Here is a 22,900-nt window from a genome sequence, read left to right as displayed (position 1 = left end):
CTTGAAACAAACTTATTTTTCCACAATTTTGAAAGGGTACCAATAATTTTGTCCAGCCCATTTTTGGAGTTTGGTGTGACATTATGTCCAATTTGCTTTTTTTCCCTACCTTTTTTGGTTTAGTTCCTATACACACAAAAGGAATAAACATGTGTATAGCAAAACATTTGTTACTGCAATCCTATTCTGTGAGAAATACTTCATTTTCTAGAAAAATTTCAGGGGTGCCAACATTTACGATCATGACTATGTGCACACACAGTTTTTCAGTCCAGATTTTCAGTTTCTTGCAACTAGATGGAGATCGCAGCCAGCCGGGGAGTGAAGTGTGCTACAATCAGCTATCTAAAGAGATTGGCCACGTGCCTGTGGCCAAAACGCATCACTATTTAGATGGTGTCCTGCTGTCCTATGTGCTTTTAACAATAAAGAAGATTTGCTGTTCTCAAGCCATCACCCTGGACATTTCTTCTGCTATGATATAGTCTATAGAATTATGAGTTGATTAAATTTATCTTATTGTATGTTTTTTTTTTATTCAACCCTTCCCTTAAATTTTTATATATTTTTATTTTTCTTAGTCAGCACTATACACTTTATTGATAGTTGCCGGGGATAGGTAAGTGAACCTGTCCGGGATGCTTAAACTGCTATCCGACAGCAGCTTAAGCATTTTGCGCTGTCGGAGAGCAGTTAATGCGATGGCCCCGACATATAAAAGCATCGTATGTCGATGCTGACATCGACATGCGATAGCCTCTGAGAGGCCATCGTATGTCGATTTTATCATATGTCGGGGCCATCGCATGTCGGGGGGTTACTGTAGTTGGTGCTTGGTCTTACAGGAGATAATTTTTTTGTTACTATTTATTAGGTGAAGCTTACTTGTCTCTAAGTGGTTAGCTACACACATAATAGTCATTGAAGTTGTCTACAGTCTGTTACTATGCATCTATTGTTAGTGTGGGCTTGTCGCTAACCACTGCCATTCTAGGATTGTATATCTTTTCTCATATACTTGCATTTTTTTCATACATATGCTTTTACAGGAATCTTTCCAATCCATTCTGTTGGGAGAAGTAGGTTTCCATGAACCCATTATTTCTAACATATTTGTAAATCACTTGATTAAAAATTACTCCTTACCCCATAAAAACAGCTTTAAAGGAGGTATCCAGGAATCGAAAAACATAGATAATTTCTTTTAAAGACCACTCCCTATCTCCAGGTTGGGTGTTGTTCTGCGGCTAAGTTCCAATGAAGTGAATGGAATCAGTTGTAATACCACACCCAACCTTGAGACAGACAGGGAGCGGTCTTTGAAGGAAATTAGGTCTGTTTTTCGATTCCTGGATAACCCCTTTAACCCCTTAAGGACTCAGCCCATTTTGGCCTTAAGGACTCAGACAATTTAATTTTTACGTTTTCATTTTTTCCTCCTCGCCTTCTAAAAATCATAACTCTTTTATATTTTCATCCACAGACTAGTTTGAGGGCTTGTTTTTTGCGCAACCAGTTGTCCTTTGTAATGACATCACTCATTATATCATAAAATGTATGGCGCAACCAAAAAACACTATTTTTGTGGGGAAATTAAAACGAAAAACGCAATTTTGCTAATTTTGGAAGGTTTTGTTTTCACGCCGTACAAGTTATGGTAAAAATGACATGTGTTCTTTATTCTGAGGGTCAATACGATTAAAATGATACCCATTATTACATACTTTTATATTATTGTTGCGCTTAAAAAAATCACAAAATTTTTAACCAAATTAGTACGTTTATAATCCCTTTATTTTGATGACCTCTAACTTTTTTATTTTTCCGTATAAGTGGTGGTATGGGGGCTCATTTTTTGCGCCATGATCTGTACTTTTTTTTGATACCACATTTGCATATAAAAAACTTTTAATACATTTTTTATAATTTTTTTTTTTATAAAATGTATTAAAAAAGTAGGAATTTTTGACTTTTTTTATTTTTTTTTCGTTCACGCCGTTCACCGTACGGGATCATTAACATTTTATTTTAATAGTTCGGACATTTACGCACGCGGCGATACCAAATATGTCTATAAAAAATGTTTTTTACGCTTTTTGGGGGTAAAATAGGAAAAAACGGACGTTTAACTTTTTTATTGGGGGAGGGGATTTTTCACTTTTTTTTTACTTTTACTTTTACATTTTTAACATTTTTTTTTACACTTGAATAGTCCCCATAGGGGACTATTCATAGCAATACCATGATTGCTAATACTGATCTGTTCTATGTATAGGACATAGAACAGATCAGTATTATCGGTCATCTCCTGCTCTGGTCTGCTCGATCACAGACCAGAGCAGGAGATGCCGGGAGCCGCACGGAGGAAGGTGAGGGGACCTCCGTGCGGCGTTATGAATGATCGGATCCCCGCAGCAGCGCTGCGGGCGATCCGATCGTTCATTTAAATCGTGAACTGCCGCAGATGCCGGGATCTGTATTGATCCCGGCACCTGAGGGGTTAATGGCGGACGCCCGCGAGATCGCGGGCGTCGGCCATTGCCGGCAGGTCCCTGGCTGCGATCAGCAGCCGGGATCAGCCGCGCATGACACGGGCATCGCTCCGATGCCCGCGGTTATGCTTAGGACGTAAATGTACGTCCTGGTGCGTTAAGTACCACCTCACCAGGACGTACATTTACGTCCTGCGTCCTTAAGGGGTTAAAGCACAACTACAAGGTTGCTGTAGCTGAAAGATACTGAAAACTCCCGAAAACTCCATAGACTGGTCGCATTACAAGGTGCATTGACACCCCGTTTAGTTAATACGGTCACCGGATTGAGTGGGGAAATATCAGACCCGCCCTGCATTTCAGTCATTTGAATGAGAAAACTGGAGTCAGATAGTGACTCCGGTTGGCTCATTTTTGCACCATATCTGGTTTTGTAGCCAGATTGAAAACCGTGGTATGCGGCGGGTTTCAGTCTCGCAACAAACCCATATACGGTGCAAAAATGAGCGACAGGATAGGGGAGCAGCTGGTTTTGACTTTTCTCTGCCGGATCTGGTGACCAAATTAAGTGGGGTCCTAGTGTTATGTGCAGAAGAGTGCCTGTACTGTGTTAAAGGAGTACTCCGGTGCACACTTTTTCCATGTTATCCCGTCCGGGCTGCAAAATAAAAGAAAACGCACTTTATCTTACCTGCCAACGAGCCCCCGGAGCTCCGGGACAGGTGTTCGGTCCCCGGGTTGTATTCTTCTTACTTCCTGTTAGCCCGGCACGTCACGCGGAGCTTCAGCCTATCACTGGCCGCAGCAATGTCCCGCCTCGGCCAGTGATAGGCTGAAGCTCCGTGTGACGTGCCGGGCTAACCGGAAGTAAGAAGAATACAGCCCGGGGACCGAACACCTGTACCTGAGCTCCAGGGGCTCGTTGGCAGGTAAGATAAAGTGCGTTTTCTTTTATTTTGCAACCCGGACGGGATAACATGAAAAAAGTGTGCACCGGAGTACTCCTTTAATGCAACATGGGGGTGTCTGCCTTCTGCAGAGGGTTCACTGCCTGAAAGGTAAATTAAGGAATTTGTTTTATCTCTTATCACCTATGAAGTGGGCAGTGGTCCATTTGTAACAAAGTCTGAAGTCTAAGAGTTTTGGGTTTTTGCTAGTGGGAAAAGTTGTTTCAGACATGAAGGATTCCTCTCTATTCACTATTGGGAAAAGTCGGGAAAATTTTCTGACCAGCTTTTTCTAGGTCGATATTTCCAGCCATTTACCCACAGGATTGTCTGTGAATTCCATAGTAAATCGGTCGGGTTCTGAAACCACGCCCCTTATTGGCCGACCATGCCCCCTTTTGCAAGGGTTTGTCAGATTTTTCAGGCGCACAATGTCGCACACTGGCGCAGACATGTCTCAGACAAAATAACCAGACAAAAACTGGTCGGTTTCAGCTTAGTAAATGAGGCCCATTGTTTTTGTAATAGAAACATGGAACATAAAATGTGTCGGCAGAAAAGAACCATTTGGCCCATCTAGTCTGCCCAATAATCTGAATCCTATCAATAGTCCCTGGCCCTATCTTATATGAAGGATAGCCTTATGCTTATCCCATGCATGTTTAACCCCTTAACGACTATGGACGTGTATACACGTCCAGGGTGGATGCACGTTCCCGCACCAGGACGTGTATACTCGTCCATTATTCTGGTGGGTGCTGCCCAGTGCACCCACGAGATCGCGGCGGGGACTCGGCTGTAACACACAGCCGGGACCCTGCCGTACTGCCGGGACTGAAGTAAACTTCGGTCCCGGCAGTTTAACCCTTACAGCCGCCATCGGAAGTGACCACGGGCTGTAAGTGCTATGACAGAGGGAGGGAGTTCCCTCTGTCACCCCTGCAGAGCGATCGCAGGGTGCTGTGTGTGATCCCCAGCGGGCGGGAACCTGCCGCACTGCCGGGACCGAAGACAACTTCGGTTCCGGCAGTTTAACCCTTCCAGCAGCGGTCGGAAGCGACCGCGAGCTGTATGGATTTTTGACAGAGGTGCTCCCTCTGTCTCTCTCCTGTAGCACCCCGCAATGATCGCGGGGTGCTGCTGCTTACCTGGGCAGCCGGGGGTCTTTACAAGGACCCCCAGGTCTGCCCCGGTTATTGCCTGTGAGGACGTGCCAGAGGCACGTCCTCATATGCTGCCTGCTAGTGTAAAACTAGCAGGCACCATATATCTGCAATGCTTTGGAATACGAAGTATTCCAAAGCATTAAAAAATAAGTGAAAAAAATAAAATAATTAAAAGTGTATAAAAACAAGAAGTATAAAAAAAAAGTGTAAAAAAATAAAAACGTGTAAAAAAAGTGTGAAAAAAGTGTAAAAAGTAAAATAAAATAATAAAAACACATTTATTAAATAAATGTAATAAAAATGTATAATGTGTAGGATCACATGGCGCACATCCGCAGCATATCACGTGCTGCGGATGCCCGCCAAAAGTCACAATAATGAGCTCCCTGCTGCGGCTGGGTAGCTTTGTGTGTCCACTAATAGCGGTGGATTTCCCGCCGGCAGTCATGACAGACACACTGAGCTACCCAGCCACAGCAGTGATCTCGCCCTTGTGACTGCTGGGGGCATCCGCGGTGTGAAATATGCTGCGGATGCGCTCTATGTGACCCTACACTGCGTCCCATTCATACTGCGCTTCCGCAGTGTTAGAGGTATCCTTCAGCATCACGTCAAAAAGAGTGATGCTGACGTATACTGTAGCAGCTCTATTCATTTCTGAATGAAACTGCTACAGTATACATTGGCATCCCTTTTTTGACATGACAACGGACACCTATACTGCAGAAACGCAGTATGAATGGGGACTATTCATATAATCATGTCCTGAAAACCAAAGGGGGCTCCTCTCCTTCTGGGTCCTACCACGCGGCCAAGGAACCAAATATGGCCTAAGCGGAGGTATTTCCAAACACGGGCCGAGCAGCTTAATAAAATATAGGGTGCATTTCTTGCAATATCAGAAGTGATGTACAAAAAATATGCCCCACAAATGATGCATTTGTGAAAAAAGGCAAATTTCAAATTTTTAACACTGACATTGTAATAATTCCTGCCCCAAAACTATGGTGTTAAAATACTCACTGTACCCCCTAGTGAATACCTTGAGGGGTCTAGTTTTTAAAATTGGGTAATTTGGGGGGTGTTCCTATGTTCTACTACCTTATAATGTCTGCAAACCTTGCATAGCACACAAAAAAAAGATGTACTTTTCAAATTTTCAAAATTTCTAGTTAAATTGTTAGGCTTCTAATTAATTTAAAATGTTAATTAAAAACAAAAAAATGCTGTCAAAATAAAGTAGACATCTTAAAGTATAAGTTTCATAAACTATTTGGTCAGTATGTATAAATATATGCACCCTATTAGTGTTAAAATAGCAAAAAATCTTAATTTTTTTAAACATTTCATGATTTTTTGCATTGTAAAAAAAAAAATCTACAAATGATATCGGCTTACTTTTACTATGTACATGAAGGACAACTTGTGACAAAAAAACATTGTCAGAATTATCGTGATTGGCAAAACGTTACCGGAGTTATTCTCTAATAAAGACAGACATCCCCGATTTGAAAAAACAGGCCTGGTCTTTCAGGGGCATGCAGGTTTATTTGTGTTGGTCCTTAAGGGGTTAAACTCCTTCACTGTATTTGCAGCGACCACTTCTGCAGGAAGGCTATTCCATGCATCCACTACTCTCTCAGAGAAAAAGAAGTTCTAACTATTCCAAACTCTCTGGGGGAGATTTATCAAAATAATCTAAGCAGAGAAAAAGTTCCCCAGTTGCCCTTAGCAACAAATTAGATTTTTCAAAAGGCCTCTGCGAAATAAAAGAATAAATCTGATTGGTTGCTATGGGCAACTGGTCAACTTTTCGGCGACATAGGTTTGATAAATCTTCTCCTCTGTCCTGGAAGAAGCGCCATGAGAAGGGCCACATGCGCTGCACTTACCGGAATGACCTTGAGGACACTTACCTGATTATATTATTCTACATGCCCGCTTAAGTGTTGTGCTCTGGGGGAGATTTATCAAAACCTGTTAAAGTTTACCAGTTGCCCATAGCAACCAGATTGCTTCTTTAATTTTTCACAGGCCTCTTTAACCTCTTAAGGACACAGGGACCCTGGGCTAATAGCGTGCGGCACCAATCGTTATGCCGCGCGCTATTAACCCTTCAGACACGGCGATCAAAGTTGATCGCCGCGTCGAAAATCAAAGTAAACACTTCCCGGCAGCTCAGTCGGGCTGATCGGGACTATCGCAATGTCCCGATCAGCTAGGACGCAAGCGGAGGCCCCCTTACCTTGCTCAGTCATGTCCGATCGGTGTTTGATTGCTCCAAGCCTGAACTACAGGTTTGAGCAATCAAGCCCCTATTAGGCTGATCCATGCAAAGTTATGGCTTTGCAGGGATCAGGGTAAAAGATCAGTGTGAGCAATGTTATAGCCCCCTATGGGAGCTATAACACTGCAAAAAAAAAAGTGGAGAAAAAAAAAAAAGTGATTAAAAGTTATTTAACCCCTAATAAAAGTTTGAATCATCCCCCTTTTCCCATAAATAAACTGTGCAAATAAAAATAAACATATGTGGTATCACAGCGTGCGTAAATGTCCGAACTATAAAAATATATCCTTAATTAAACCACACGGTCAATGGCGTACACGCAAAAAAATTCCAAAGTCCATAATAGTGTATTTTTGGTCACTTTCTATGTCATAAAAAAATGAATAAAAAGCGATCAAAAAGTCCGATCAATGCAAAAATGGTACAGTTAAAAACTTCAGAACAAAAAATGAGCCCTCATACCGGCCCGTAGGTGGAAAAATAAAAAAAGTTATAGGGGTCAGAAGATGACATTTTTAAAAGTATACATTTTCCTGCATGTAGTTATGATTTTTTTCAGAAGTACGACAAAATCAAACCTATATAAGTAGGGTATCATTTTGATCGTATGGACCTACAGAATAAAGATAAGGTGTTATTTTTACTGATAAATGCACTGCGTAGAAACGAAAAACCCCAAAAGTTACAAAATGAAATTTTTTCTTAAATTTTGTCGCACAATGAATTTTTTTTCTGTTTCGCCGTTCCATCATATGGAATTTTATGTGCAGATTTGAAAGAGTTATGATTTTTAGAAGGTGATGAGGAAAAAATTTAAATGCAAAAACGAAAAAACGCGGAATGCTTAAGGGGTTAAAAATGAATGAAGCCATCTAATTGATGCTATGGGCAACTGCATCACTTTTCCGCTGCATAGGTTTTTGAAGAATCTCCCCCACTGATCTGACACATTCTACAACCTGATGATCCTCTCATATAACATAATGATGGGAAAACCATTATTTATTGTAAAATTAACATTCTGGTAAGTGTATAAATATATATATATATATATATATTATTATAATTTTATTTTAGTATAATTTTACAATAAATAACTATATATATATATATACACACACAAATTATATATATATATATATATATATATATATATATATATATACATACATACACACACACACACACACACAGAATGAGTTTTCTTGAACAAAATGAGTACAAAAATCAGGGGAAGGCAAATAGAAAACAGTTGTACAAAGCTAGTAAAAGTGTAAGAAAACACATATCTGTTGCAGCAGCAATCAGCTTATAATGAGCAAAAGAGAAGTATAAGAAAATTCAAAAAGTCTAGAATTTTTTTTTTTTTGAGTATTGTAAGATGGTCCCAGAGACTGTAGAAGCTAGTTTCCCTTACTGCCTGCCACCTCACTATTGCACGGTCCTGATCCTCTAAACTTTATATAATGTGTGCAATACTATCCATACAGCCATTTGTTTCAAATATGGCTGCCACTCAATATATAATTTTCACCAAGCATAAACTGAGGTTCCACCACTCAGGGAAAGTCTGCAATGCATACAAGAGCTTCTTCTTGAGTAATCATAGTTTCCCTGATCACAGTGTGAACCTTGACACTGTTAAAGGACAACTGCAGCGCTAGCAAATTAGGGCCCAAATGTAATAATATCACAAGTTATATAAGTTTCTAAATGGGATCCATTACCTGGCTGGTCCCGTTTCTCCGCTATGCCGCCACCGGAAGTCATCTCCTGGTCCCCTAACGCGCGTAGCGTCGACCTATTATTCTCTATGGAGCCGCCATGTTGGTCAACGCTACGTCACAAATGCCCATAATGCACCGGGGGATTGCTTCACTCCCCCTGCTGCTCGTTATTCCGGCCCCTATCCTCCCATCTTATAAATATTCATAATATTATTATGCGCTCAGCCCTGATTGGCTGAGTGCACAGTAGGGGCCACAGCCTATCAGTACAGGCTGCGAGCGCCTGCGCATGAAGCACTTGTTCCCTGCAGCTAACAGGAAGCTGGCACAGGGAGTCATGGGAAATGTAGTCTTTTTGGCATGGCTGCTTACTGCTACAGGTGGCAATTACAAGAGAATGGCTGGGCCAAATTTGACAAATGAGGTATTGTTGGAAAGGTCTTTGAAAGAGCTATTAGATGATGTAAAGTTTTTTTTATGTATGAGCGCTGCAGATGTCCTTTAAGCTGTACTTTCAGTGTTCCCTATATCCTATGGGACAAAATCATTATTCAGCTTTCTGTACTTACAACCAAAACAACCCTGGGGCTGGAGAGGTAAGTCACTGGGCATGTATTAAAAAGTGAAACCCCCTAGACCACCAAGGTTCTGAAAATTATTATTGTCATTGCTCTAGACCAGTGGTCTCCAATCTGTGGCCCTCCAGATGTTGCAAAACTATTACTCCCAACATGCCCGGACAATCGTTGGCTGTCCGGGCATGCGGAGAGTTGTAGTTTTGCAACATCTGAAGGACCAGTTTGGTGATCACTGCTCTAGACAAACATGCCTACCAAAATGAACCCCTTAGTGCCCTAAAATATAAAGGATGCTGTCATTAACCCCTTCACTGCTGTAGACCACCAGGGATGCCCTAACCTAGATGCATGCTCTATAGGGCTAATTGTCCATTGTGTATTCTGTACATAATGGATCTGTAATCTTGTGCCAGATCCATTGTGTGAGAAATGCAACAGTCCACCTGTCATGGTTTTTGCAATTTTGACTGTAAGGGCACTGTGTATCCAGTTGCCGCATGGCTAATTGTTAGGGCAGTTTATGCTACCATGCATTAGACGTTGTTCTTATGGCCCCCAAATTTGCAGGCTTCATTGTGTGGCTTCTGACTTTACAGTCATGTCAGTTATACAACTATGTTAGAATAATAAAACACTGGTATATCTGGTATGTTTTTAATGCAGATTATTTTAGAAAATGTGTGACAACATATATATCACATATACATCGTGATCGTAAATTTATAATAATGGAAGAATGAAAAGAACATTTTATTTACATTAAGGTAAAGTATTATCAGACAAGACTTATTACTGATATTTTACAACTTCTTTTCGTGTTATACATCATAAAAAAGAAACAAAAAAAACAACTCCAATACATTCAGTATTTTACTGTGACAAAGCTGCGAACATACTGCTACCTTTCTCCCATATTATTGTATATATTTGCAATGGGAAGAAGGTAAAGTAGCCACTGGTTTGCTCAGAGTCTCAAGGTTATCTGAAGATGAATACAAACTTCTTTTTTAGAGATGAGCGAACTTACAGTAAATTAGATTCGTCACGAACTTCTCGGCTCGGCAGTTGATGATTTATCCTGCATGAATTAGTTCAGATTTCAGGTGCTCCCGTGGGCTGGAAAAGGTGGATACAGTCCTAGGAGACTCTTTCCTAGGACTGTATCCACCTTTTCCAGCCCACCGGAGCACCTGAAGGCTGAACTAATTTACGCAGGAAAAGTAATCAACTGCCGAGCCGAGAAGTTCGTGACGAATCGAATTTACTGTAAGTTCGCTCATCTCTATTCTTTTTCTCTGTTGAAACAGTATTTTTTTCCAATTATTCGTTAAGGGTTGATTCTGCCATCATGTGTTCCCCACTCTACCATTGCTGTCTGTTGGCTACAGATTTATCATGTATGAAAATGGTTTACCGTCATACTATGTTGGCTAAAGATTAATTGAGCCATTATGGATGCATTGCCTAAATTATTTGCAGAATAAATAAAAACAGGACCTGAAGATTTTGTACAAGTTAAAAAAGAAAGTAAATGGACCACTCTGAATCCACCTCCAAGTTTTATTGTCCGTTCTTGCTTCAATCTATAATTCAGTTGGGGTGAAGATCTAGCAACTTGTCTCACTTGATGCCTGTGGGATATAGGACACATTGTGACTGCATCTTTAAAAGTGACACTATCAGGTCTCCTATATCTTATTCTAATCATATGAAGGGGTGCAGGGGCTGACTACACTATCTAGTTTATGTTTTGTTTTATATTTACATGTAAAAAGTTGTGTAAATGCTTCTATAATGCAATTCCTCTGCTCTCTCAATCGCGATTTATCAAAACCTGTCCAGAGGAAAAGTTGCCCATAGCAACCAATCAGATCGCTTCTTTCATTTTTTGAAAAGGCCTCTGAAAAGTTAAAGAAGCGATCTGATTGGTAGCTATGGGCAACTCAGCTACTTTTCCTCTGGACAGGTTTTGATAAATCTCCTTTCTGTGTATCCTGACAGGCAGTAAATCATAGAAAGCAGTACATCTCATAGCTCAACATCTCCTACTCAGGATAGGACAGCACAGGAAATAAAGAGTTCCCCTTTAACATGAATGCCAACAATTCAATTGCAAATCATATATTATTATTAGCCCTTAGTCTAATCAGGAAGACCCCCAAATGGCATATACATGCTTACATTTATAAAGCTGTACAGTTTTACTACTTCTGTCATCTAAAATACATGTTTTACTGCTTTTTACTCAAAATTTAAGCTTTTATTCTTTGATCTAGAAAGCCTGTTCTTTCTTTTGTTCTCACTTTGTACATTACGGCTATTTTCACAACCACTCACTGCATTGACAGAAGAACATTCATTTGGTAACAAATCCCCTTGGTATATTACTGGGTTAAGATTACAAGTGTTTAAATTGTTTTCTGCCCCTCTTTCTTTGCCATTGTTGTCACTGTCCTTGTTATGTGTGAGGCAACCATCATCGGATGTAAGCAGAAAGTTGTCCTGCCCCCTCCTATCAGGACTGTGACTCTCAAACTCATTGTCGAAAAGTTCCGGAGTACAATGGATAGTGACATCTTCGTACACTTCCTCAGATATATCAGTATTAGAGCTTTCAGTTTTTTCTAACATAGTATTAATAGCATTTGTGTTTTCACGAAATAATGGAATGACATTAAGCAAATTCTCAACACAATCTCCTTCACTGTTTGAGGCGGGTTTGTCCAAAGTCAATTTGTTCGATGAGGTTGTAGATCTTTCCTCAAGTACTTCCCAGTCATTCGTAACCTGCAGATTACGGTTTTGGTTGGAGTCTCTCCTTGAAGAGGGAAGAGGAGTTGAAGTGAGTGGACTTCTTTTGAACAAAGAATAAAAAGATGACCTCTGTTTTGATTGCTTTTCAGATTTTTCTGTCACTTGATTCTTAGTTGGATATGTTTTTCCCTTTCTCCAATTCCCATTTCTAGATTTTTGCAGTCTTAGAACGTCAAAATCACCTAATGAAAAGACAAAATAAGAACATTACTGATCATAACAAGCAGCGTGCAAAACAACAGCATTGAGCCTCTTTATGATAACTTTTATGGAACCTCAAAACTGTAAGCTTTGTTACAATAAAAGTGTAACTCCCAAAGATTTTTTTTTTTTAATGCAAATAATGTGTCAAGGAAACACAGCCATAAAGGGAATTGGTCAGCCTTGGATCATGCTCAGAGCTTAAAGGGGTACTCCGGTGGAAAACTTATTATTTTTTTAATCAACTGGTACCAGAAAGTTAAAGGGGTATTCCAGGCAAAACCTTTTTTATATATATTTATATAGATATAGCGAAAAGTAGCACTCCTTGTAAAAAATGTCTCAGGTGCAAGCAACCAGATGGACCCTGGTCCCTGGTCCCCAATGTAGAAGGCAGAAAGCGGCTGCAGCACACAAAATAGGTGAAAAAATGATGGTAGCTTTAATCCATTATAAATACAGATGCAACGTTTCAGCTGCCAGTGCAGCCTTTATCAAGCATACAAAGTGACTGAACACAAAGAGTATATATATGGTAGCCAATTACAATTAATATAAATCAGTGTCAAAAATCAATAAATATAAACATGATAAAAACAAACAATCCATAAGTGTGAGTGCATAACAACATGAAGCATAGGGACAATATACAAATTGTCAAGTTAATACAGTGTTACAAAAAAAGTGTTATTAAAAACAAGTGGTAAAAACCACAAATCTAGCTTGATTACATATATAAATACATTAATATCACCTGGAGGACAAGTAGTAGCGGCGGGCGCTCACCTGTACATGCTGTAAACATGGCGATAGAACGCCAGAACGGCGTGTATGTGGAATAGAGGCTGCGCAGCAGCCCTGACAGAGGAGACAAGAATACACCAATCAGAGGGAAGAACAGGATCACATGGGTCGCATCGCAGTTGCCAAGCGGCGCGTGCGTACTGCGACAGAGTGAATCACTGATGGACATCTCAGAAGAGGGCAGTTTGAAAGATAACAACGTAAATGTGAGAAAGGCAGTTAGAGAACCGCAATGTCAGTGCATGACAGTTAGTTTGTATATTGTGCATATGTGCCAGGTGTAATAAGGCAGTTGCCCGTGGTAACTATCGATATGAATAAGACCAAAATGGATGATAGTGAAAATATGTAAAAAATAAAAATAAAAAATGAAAAATAAAAAATGGAAAGATAAAATAAATTAGTAAATGAAAAATAAAAATTAAAATAAAAAAGTAAAAAATAAATAATAAAAATAAAATGATAAATATGTAAAAAATTAAAGGATAAAATAAAAAAATAAAAATAAAGAATGAAAAATGAAAAGATAAACATGAAATAAATTAGTAAAGCATCATAAAATAATAATTATTACTTTGTCAGCGTTTCTGGTTACTTACTGATATACACTCGCAATAATTCAGACATACTGGGTGTATTAGTGGCCAATTGTTAGGTGACTGTTCCGACCAGTGTCCAGTCATTCGCCGCACTGGTCCGAATAACTGATATCTGGCTAGTCGCGGTTAGCGACAAGTCAGGTAATCAGAAGGGCACCCAACTAGAACGGCACTTTACATTCACCCCATGCACACGAGACAGACAGTCAAGAGAACCAGAGTGACATATATATAGAAAGTATAAACTCTCTCAGTTAGTATGAAAAATATCAGAAGATAATAAAGATAAAAATAATAAAAATTAAAATTAAACAAAAAAATGGGAGATCAATATAAATAATGAATGGAAATGAAAATAAAATAAAAAATAAAAAAAGAAATAAAAAATGAAAAAAATTAAAATGAAAATTTTTTTATATGAAAAGAAAAATAGAATGTGTTATGTGTAGTGTAAAAAGTGTTTAGTTTTGTAGAAAAGATATTAAAGGTTGATTCATTATAGTTGGGATATAGAGAAGTGAAAGAAAGATATAAATGAAGTAAAAATGATGTAGAAAAATTTTTTAGAATGTGCAGGAGAGATTTTCTTTAAGGGAGTAATCCTACCCGATAATTACTTATATATATGATACTAATAATCAATGTATAATATCCCTCTGAGTGGTATATTCTCCTCAAAACGATATAGATCATAACCTAATATTGTACGGTGAGGTCCCGTCCAGCTTGTCACTTGTCATCCTAGGAAGAAAGGGGAAGGAAAAGGGGAAGAGAAAAAAAGAACACATTAATTTTCTCAGTCACAATGATAATCTTATCCTAAAAACGGGAGAGAGGACACAGATAATTGTCAGAGTTCAGGCATTATAGATTTGGGGTGTTACTGTAAAGTCAACATTTAGACCCTTAGGTCGCAGGGACTGCAACTCAAAAATCCATTTGAGTTCTCTTCTTTTTAGGGCGCCTACTCTATCACCCCCCCCCCCCGTCTTAATGGTGGAATACAATCTAATAACATAAATTTTAAGTCTCTTTCTTGGTGGTGTGCTTCCACAAAATGTTTAGATACCGGAAGGTCCATACGTTTTTTTCTTATGGTAAACCGATGATGGTTAAATCTCGTCTTGAAGTCCCATGTGGTCTCCCCTACATAGAGGAGACCACATGGGCAAGTCAAGACGTAGATCACAAATTTTGAAAAACAAGTTAAATAATGTTTTAAATGGTAGATTTTTCCTGTTTGGGGATGTGTGAAGCAAGGGCCCTTATTCATGTAACTACAGTTGACACACTGTCTACAAGGGTATGAACCCTTGTTTGCCACAGTTAGATACATCTGGGAGTCTGGCTTAGTTGACACATCTGATTTCACAAGTTTATCTTTAAGGTTTGAGTTCCTACGATATGACATTAAAGGTCTGGAATGAAATTCGACAATATTTGGGAAGCTAGCCTTCAATAAGTCCCAATGCTTATTTAAGATCTTCGATATTTGGCCTGAATGATCTCCAAAGGTTGAGACGAAGGGAATCCGGGTTAATTGGGCTCCCTTCGTAGATTTTTGCAGTAAGGTGTCTCTATTCATACAGAGGGTCCTATTTTTGCATTCCTCCAGCAATTTCTTGGGGTAACCACGTTTACGAAAATTGTCGGACATTCGTGTCAGAGATGGTTCTACTTGGTCGTCCTGGCCGATGATGCGTCTTGCCCGCATCATCTGACTGGCGGGAAGAGACCGCACCATCGGCCTCGGATGACAGCTGCTATAGTGTAGCACTGAGTTGCAATCTGTTGGTTTAGCATACAGGCTTGTCACCAACTTGTCACCCATAATGGTCATTAATGGTATTAATGCGAGTTTGAGTAGAAGAAATATTCTTTTGGAGGAACTCAATATTTAACAAAATTAGGTCCAAGGAATACTTATTGGAAATCAGTTCAAATCTTGTACGGTAATCCGGATCTTGAGCATAAGAGTTATCCTTTGGTTGAGAGCGCAGACCTCTGGGTATCCGTTGAGCACGATAATATTCACTCAATGTAGTTAAATGTAAAGTCAAAGAAAGTAAACATTTAGTAAAGTTTTCATACTGACGTTGTAAATCCACCAATGAGGGGGCATGAAGAAAAGAAGCATCTTCTTTGATAGAGCTGAGGATCCGGTCAATCTCTCCCGGTGAATAAGAAAAAGTATTAGATGGAGCCACTGGTATCTGTGATGTTGATTCCATAGTAAAAAAAGGGGCTGGGTGCAAACTCTTCAGACCACAAATAGAAAAAGATATAGCGAAAAGTAGCACTCCGGATCCGGATTACCGTACAAGATTTGAACTGATTTCCAATAAGTATTCCTTGGACCTAATTTTGTTAAATATTGAGTTCCTCCAAAAGAATATTTCTTCTACTCAAACTCGCATTAATACCATCGATGAGTCCCTAAAACTGGCCAGTTCTCAAGAGGACTATGATAAATTAACACAGAAACAGACATTGTTCCTCCAAAAATTTAGGACCGAGTTGGAAAATACCAAACGCCATAAATGGCATAGAGACACTAACGATTATGCATCAAATCGTGTATATACTTGGAATCAACTGTCTTTTCACAAACGCATGCGAAAAGGAAGAGACTTTAATGTGGACTTTAATATGTCTAATAATGCTAATGCTAAAACTTCTTCTAATACAGGATTTGAAAATGATAACAATGTTGCTTTTTTAGGCTCGGACACTTTTTCCCCCACAGACTCACCAGACGGGGGGGCCGCCGTCACAGACGGTCCCATCAGGACAAGAGCCCAAAGGGAACAGAAACCGACACAGCGGAAATTTCCCTACAAGAAAAAGTTGAAAATTCTAATACGGTAAACATCTCCTCCACCAATTTATCTGAGTCTCAACTTACTCTATTGTCAAAGGGTTTAACATTTTGCCCTTCAACATTTACGGATTGGTTCCAAGTGGAGTTGGATTTAAGCCAGTTCTTTAGACGCTTGCGCCTCAAGGTCTGGTTTGACACACATCCTCCTCCAACTGGAACATTTGTCCCTTCTATTGCTATTCCTTCTGATGGGTTTGTGTTCTCGGATTTTGATCTCAATATCCCAAGTACTTTTAACCCTAGTGTTACGTCTTGTGCTGTAGAAACTTACTGTCAAATAGTACAACGGGAGATCTCACAATTTAGATCAGTAGAAACTCGTTTGAAACACCCCAATTTGACTAGCATAGAAATTGAAGCCCTGAATGCCCTTGTCCGTGACCACGACCTCGTCATCAAGCCGGCCGACAAGGGTGGCGGGATCGTGGTCATGGACAGGGACAAATACATACAGGAGGCCTATCGCCAACTACAAGACAGTTCTACATATCTAAAATTACGAAGTGATCCAACTAGAGAGATTAATATTGGGATTAAGAATATATTGGATGAGGCTTTACAATGTAACTTGATTGATAAAACCTTGCATGATTACCTGTATGTACCATTTCCAGTAGTCCCTCTATTGTATCTATTACCCAAGATACATAAGTCACTTGAAAACCCCCCCGGCCGACCGATTGTTTCAGGACGGGGTTCGGCTACAAGTCACTTATCTATTTTTGTTGATCAGGTCCTGCGGCCATACGCCACAGGAGCTAGATCATACCTGCGTGACACATCTGATTTCTTAAATAAAATCTCGTCTATCAGGGTCCCTCCAGATACAATTATTGCTACTCTTGATGTGGTCAGCCTGTACACCTCCATCCCTCATGATGGAGGTGTACAGGCTGTTAAAGATTCTATTGCCTCGGACTTTTCATCTGCCAAAGTAGACTTTATTTCTCTTTTGAAACTAATCCTGCACAATAATTATTTTTCTTTCAATGATGAATTTTTTTTGCAAACCTCCGGCACCGCCATGGGCACGAACGTGGCGCCTACTTACGCCAACGTGTACATGGCGGTGCTGGAGGAAAAGTCGGTATATGCGTCCACCCACTCCAGCCATGTGCTGGGGTGGTGGCGCTATATCGACGATATTTTTTTGATTTGGTCAGGTTCCGAGACTGAACTGACCCTTTTTCACCAATATTTGAACTTCATTGATCCAAACATTAGTTTTTCCCTAACATCATCTACAACTATGGTGAATTTTTTGGACACCAATGTGACCATTATGGGTGACAAGTTGGTGACAAGCCTGTATGCTAAACCAACAGATTGCAACTCAGTGCTACACTATAGCAGCTGTCATCCGAGGCCGATGGTGCGGTCTCTTCCCGCCAGTCAGATGATGCGGGCAAGACGCATCATCGGCCAGGACGACCAAGTAGAACCATCTCTGACACGAATGTCCGACAATTTTCGTAAACGTGGTTACCCCAAGAAATTGCTGGAGGAATGCAAAAATAGGACCCTCTGTATGAATAGAGACACCTTACTGCAAAAATCTACGAAGGGAGCCCAATTAACCCGGATTCCCTTCGTCTCAACCTTTGGAGATCATTCAGGCCAAATATCGAAGATCTTAAATAAGCATTGGGACTTATTGAAGGCTAGCTTCCCAAATATTGTCGAATTTCATTCCAGACCTTTAATGTCATATCGTAGGAACTCAAACCTTAAAGATAAACTTGTGAAATCAGATGTGTCAACTAAGCCAGACTCCCAGATGTATCTAACTGTGGCAAACAAGGGTTCATACCCTTGTAGACAGTGTGTCAACTGTAGTTACATGAATAAGGGCCCTTGCTTCACACATCCCCAAACAGGAAAAATCTACCATTTAAAACATTATTTAACTTGTTTTTCAAAATTTGTGATCTACGTCTTGACTTGCCCATGTGGTCTCCTCTATGTAGGGGAGACCACATGGGACTTCAAGACGAGATTTAACCATCATCGGTTTACCATAAGAAAAAAACGTATGGACCTTCCGGTATCTAAACATTTTGTGGAAGCACACCACCAAGAAAGAGACTTAAAATTTATGTTATTAGATTGTATTCCACCATTAAGACGGGGGGGGGGGGGGTGATAGAGTAGGCGCCCTAAAAAGAAGAGAACTCAAATGGATTTTTGAGTTGCAGTCCCTGCGACCTAAGGGTCTAAATGTTGACTTTACAGTAACACCCCAAATCTATAATGCCTGAACTCTGACAATTATCTGTGTCCTCTCTCCCGTTTTTAGGATAAGATTATCATTGTGAATGAGAAAATTAATGTGTTCTTTTTTTCTCTTCCCCTTTTCCTTCCCCTTTCTTCCTAGGATGACAAGTGACAAGCTGGACGGGACCTCACCGTACAATATTAGGTTATGATCTATATCGTTTTGAGGAGAATATACCACTCAGAGGGATATTATACATTGATTATTAGTATCATATATTTAAGTAATTATCGGGTAGGATTACTCCCTTAAAGAAAATCTCTCCTGCACATTCTAAAACAATTTTCTACATCATTTTTACTTCATTTATATCTTTCTTTCACTTCTCTATATCCCAACTATAATGAATCAACCTTTAATATCTTTTCTACAAAACTAAACACTTTTTACACTACACATAACACATTCTATTTTTCTTTTCATATAAAAAATTTTTCATTTTAATTTTTTCATTTTTTATTTCTTTTTTTATTTTTTTTATTTTTTATTTTATTTTCATTTCCATTCATTATTTATATTGATCTCCCATTTTTTTTGTTTCATTTTTATTTTTATTATTTTTATCTTTATTATCTTCTGATATTTTTTATACTAACTGAGAGTTTATACTTTCTATATATATGTCACTCTGGTTCTCTTGACTGTCTGTCTCGTGTGCATGGGGTGAATGTAAAGTGCCGTTCTAGTTGGGTGCCCTTCTGATTACCTGACTTGTCGCTAACCGCGACTAGCCAGATATCAGTTATTCGGACCAGTGCGGCGAATGGCTGGACACTGGTCGGAACAGTCACCTAACAATTGGCCACTAATACACCCAGTATGTCTGAATTATTGCGAGTGTATATCAGTAAGTAACCAGAAACGCTGACAAAGTAATAATTATTATTTTATGATGCTTTACTAATTTATTTCATGTTTATCTTTTCATTTTTCATTCTTTATTTTTATTTTTTTATTTTATCCTTTTATTTTTTACATATTTATCATTTTATTTTTATTATTTATTTTTTACTTTTTTATTTTAATTTTTATTTTTCATTTACTAATTTATTTTATCTTTCCATTTTTTATTTTTCATTTTTTATTTTTATTTTTTACATATTTTCACTATCATCCATTTTGGTCTTATTCATATCGATAGTTACCACGGGCAACTGCCTTATTACACCTGGCACATATGCACTATATACAAACTAACTGTCATGCACTGACATTGCGGTTCTCTAACTGCCTTTCTCACATTTACGTTGTTATCTTTCAAACTGCCCTCTTCTGAGATGTCCATCAGTGATTCACTCTGTCGCAGTACGCACGCGCCGCTTGGCAACTGCGATGCGACCCATGTGATCCTGTTCTTCCCTCTGATTGGTGTATTCTTGTCTCCTCTGTCAGGGCTGCTGCGCAGCCTCTATTCCACATACACGCCGTTCTGGCGTTCTATCGCCATGTTTACAGCATGTACAGGTGAGCGCCCGCCGCTACTACTTGTCCTCCAGGTGATATTAATGTATTTATATATGTAATCAAGCTAGATTTGTGGTTTTTACCACTTGTTTTTAATAACACTTTTTTTGTAACACTGTATTAACTTGACAATTTGTATATTGTCCCTATGCTTCATGTTGTTATGCACTCACACTTATGGATTGTTTGTTTTTATCATGTTTATATTTATTGATTTTTGACACTGATTTATATTAATTGTAATTGGCTACCATATATATACTCTGTGTGTTCAGTCACTTTGTATGCTTGATAAAGGCTGCACTGGCAGCTGAAACGTTGCATCTGTATTTATAATGGATTAAAGCTACCATCATTTTTTCACCTATTTTGTGTGCTGCAGCCGCTTTCTGCCATATATATATATATATATATATATATATATATATATATATATAAAACAACTGGCTCCAGAAAGTTAAACAGATTTGTAAATTACTTCTATTAAAAAATCTTAACCATTCCAATAGTTATTAGCTTCTGAAGTTTTCTGTCTAACTGCTCAATGATGATGTCACGTCCCGGGAGCTGTGTATGATGGGAGAATATCCCCATAGGAACTGCACAGCTCCCGGGACGTGAGTCATCAGAGAGCAGTTAGACAGAAAACAACAACTCAACTTCAGAAGCTAATAACTATTGGAAGGATTAAGATTTTTTAATAGAAGTAATTTACAAATCTGTTTAACTTTCCGGAGCCAGTTGATATATATATAAAAAAAAAAAAAGTTTTGGCCTGGAATACCCTTTTAAACAGATTTGTAAATTACTTCTATAAAAAAAAATCTTAATCCTTCCAGTACTTCTTAGCTGCTGAATACTACAGAAGAAATTATTTTCTCTTTGGAACACAGAGCTCTCTGCTGAAATCACGAGCACAGTACTCTCTGCTGACATCTCTATCCATTCTAAGAACCGTCCAGAGTAGAAGAAAATCCCCATAGAAAACATATGCTGCTCTGGACAGTTCCTAAAATGGACAGAGATGTCAGCAGAGAGCACTGTGCTCGTGATTCAGCAGAGAGCTCTGTGTTCCAAAAAGAAAAGAATTTCCTCTATAGTATTAAGCAGCTAATAAGTACTGGAAGGATTACGATTTTTTAATAGAAGTAATTTACAAATCTGTTTAACCTGTTAAGGACCCAGGGCATACCTGTACGCAATGAGTCCGCTCCGGATCTATAACGCGGGGCCACACCGTGTCATAGTGGGTCGGGCCCGGCCTCTAACAACGGCCGGGACCCGTGGCTAATAGCGTGCGGCATTGATCACGGTGCCGGGCGCTATTAACCCTTTAGACGCGGCGTTCAAAGTTGAACGCCGCGTCTGAAATGAAAGTGAAACCATGCCGGTTAGCTATGGGAACTGTTCGGGATAGCCAAGGACAAATCACAGCATCCCGAACAGCTTACAAGACAGCCGGAGGATCCCAACCTGCCTCCTCACTGTCCGATCGCCGAATGACTGCTCAGTGCCTGAGATCCAGGCATGAGCAGTCAAGCGGCACAATCATCGATCACTGGTTTCTTATGAGAAACCAGTGATCAATGTAAAAGATCAGTGTGTGCAGTGTTATAGGTCCCTATGGGAGCTATAACACCGCAAAAAAAAAGTGAAAATAAAAAGTGAAAAAAAAGTGAATAAAAGATCATTTAACCCCTCCCCTAATAAAAGTTTGAATCACCCCTCTTTTCCCATAAAAAAAAAAAAGTGTAAATAAAAATAAACATATGTGGTATCGCCACGTGCGGAAATGTCCGAATTATAAAAATATATATCGTTAATTAAACCGCACGGTCAATGGCGTACGTGCAAAAAAATTCCAAAGTCCAAAATAGTGCATTTTTGGTCACGATCAATAAGTCCTATCAATGTAAAAATGTTACCGCTAAAAACTTCAGATCACGGCGCAAAAAATGAGCCCTCATACCGCCCCATATGCAGAAAAATAAAAAGTTATAGGGGTCAGAAGATGACAATTTTAAATGTATAAATTTTCCTGCATGTAGTTTTGATTTTTTCCAGAAGTACGACAAAATCAAACCAATAAGTAGGATATCATTTTAACCGTATGGATCTACAAAATAAAGAGAGTGTGTCATTTTTACCGAAAAATGTACTGTGTAGAAACGGAAGTCCCCAAAAGTTACAAAATGGTGTTTTTTTTCAATTTTGTCTCACAATGATTTTTTTTTCTGCTTCGCCGTAGATTTTTGGATAAAATGACTGACGTCATTACAAAGTAGAATTGGTGGCACAAAAAATAAGCCATCATATGGATTTTTAGGTGAAAAATTGAAAGTTATGATTTTCTAAAGGTAAGAAGGAAAAAACGAAAATGCAAAAAGGGAAAAACACTGGGTCCCTAAGGGGTTAACCCTTTAACGACCACGGACGTATATGTACGTCCTGGTTTGGGGGTACTTATGACCGCGAGCATCGGAACGGTGCTCGTGTCATACACGGCAGGTTCCGGCTGCTAGCCAGTAATGGCTGACATCCGCGATGTCCGCCATTAATCCTGCAGATGCCATGATCAATACTGATCCCGGCATCTGCGGCAGTGCGGTACTTTGAATGGATGATCGTATCGCCCGCATCGCTGCCGCGGCGATCCGATCATCCA

The 22,900-nt window shown here is 39.3% G+C and overlaps 1 protein-coding gene across 1 annotated transcript in view; it reads right to left on the bottom strand.

Annotated features, from left to right (window-relative positions):
• Positions 1–10,427: 10,427 nt before the first annotated feature.
• The window catches only part of BRIP1 (BRCA1 interacting helicase 1), a 494,893-nt gene continuing 482,420 nt past the window's right edge, over positions 10,428–22,900 (bottom strand). The window contains exon 21 of the mRNA XM_056556700.1: positions 10,428–12,193. Coding sequence (XP_056412675.1) covers positions 11,439–12,193 — 755 coding nt within the window. The 3' untranslated portion in view covers positions 10,428–11,438. The remainder of the gene's footprint in view (positions 12,194–22,900) is intronic.

Source organism: Hyla sarda, chromosome 2, assembly GCF_029499605.1.
Source record: "Hyla sarda isolate aHylSar1 chromosome 2, aHylSar1.hap1, whole genome shotgun sequence".
Taxonomy (NCBI): Eukaryota; Metazoa; Chordata; class Amphibia; order Anura; family Hylidae; genus Hyla; species Hyla sarda.
The sequence above is the reverse complement of the archived record's forward strand: the minus strand, read 5'-3'. Positions and strand labels throughout refer to the sequence as shown.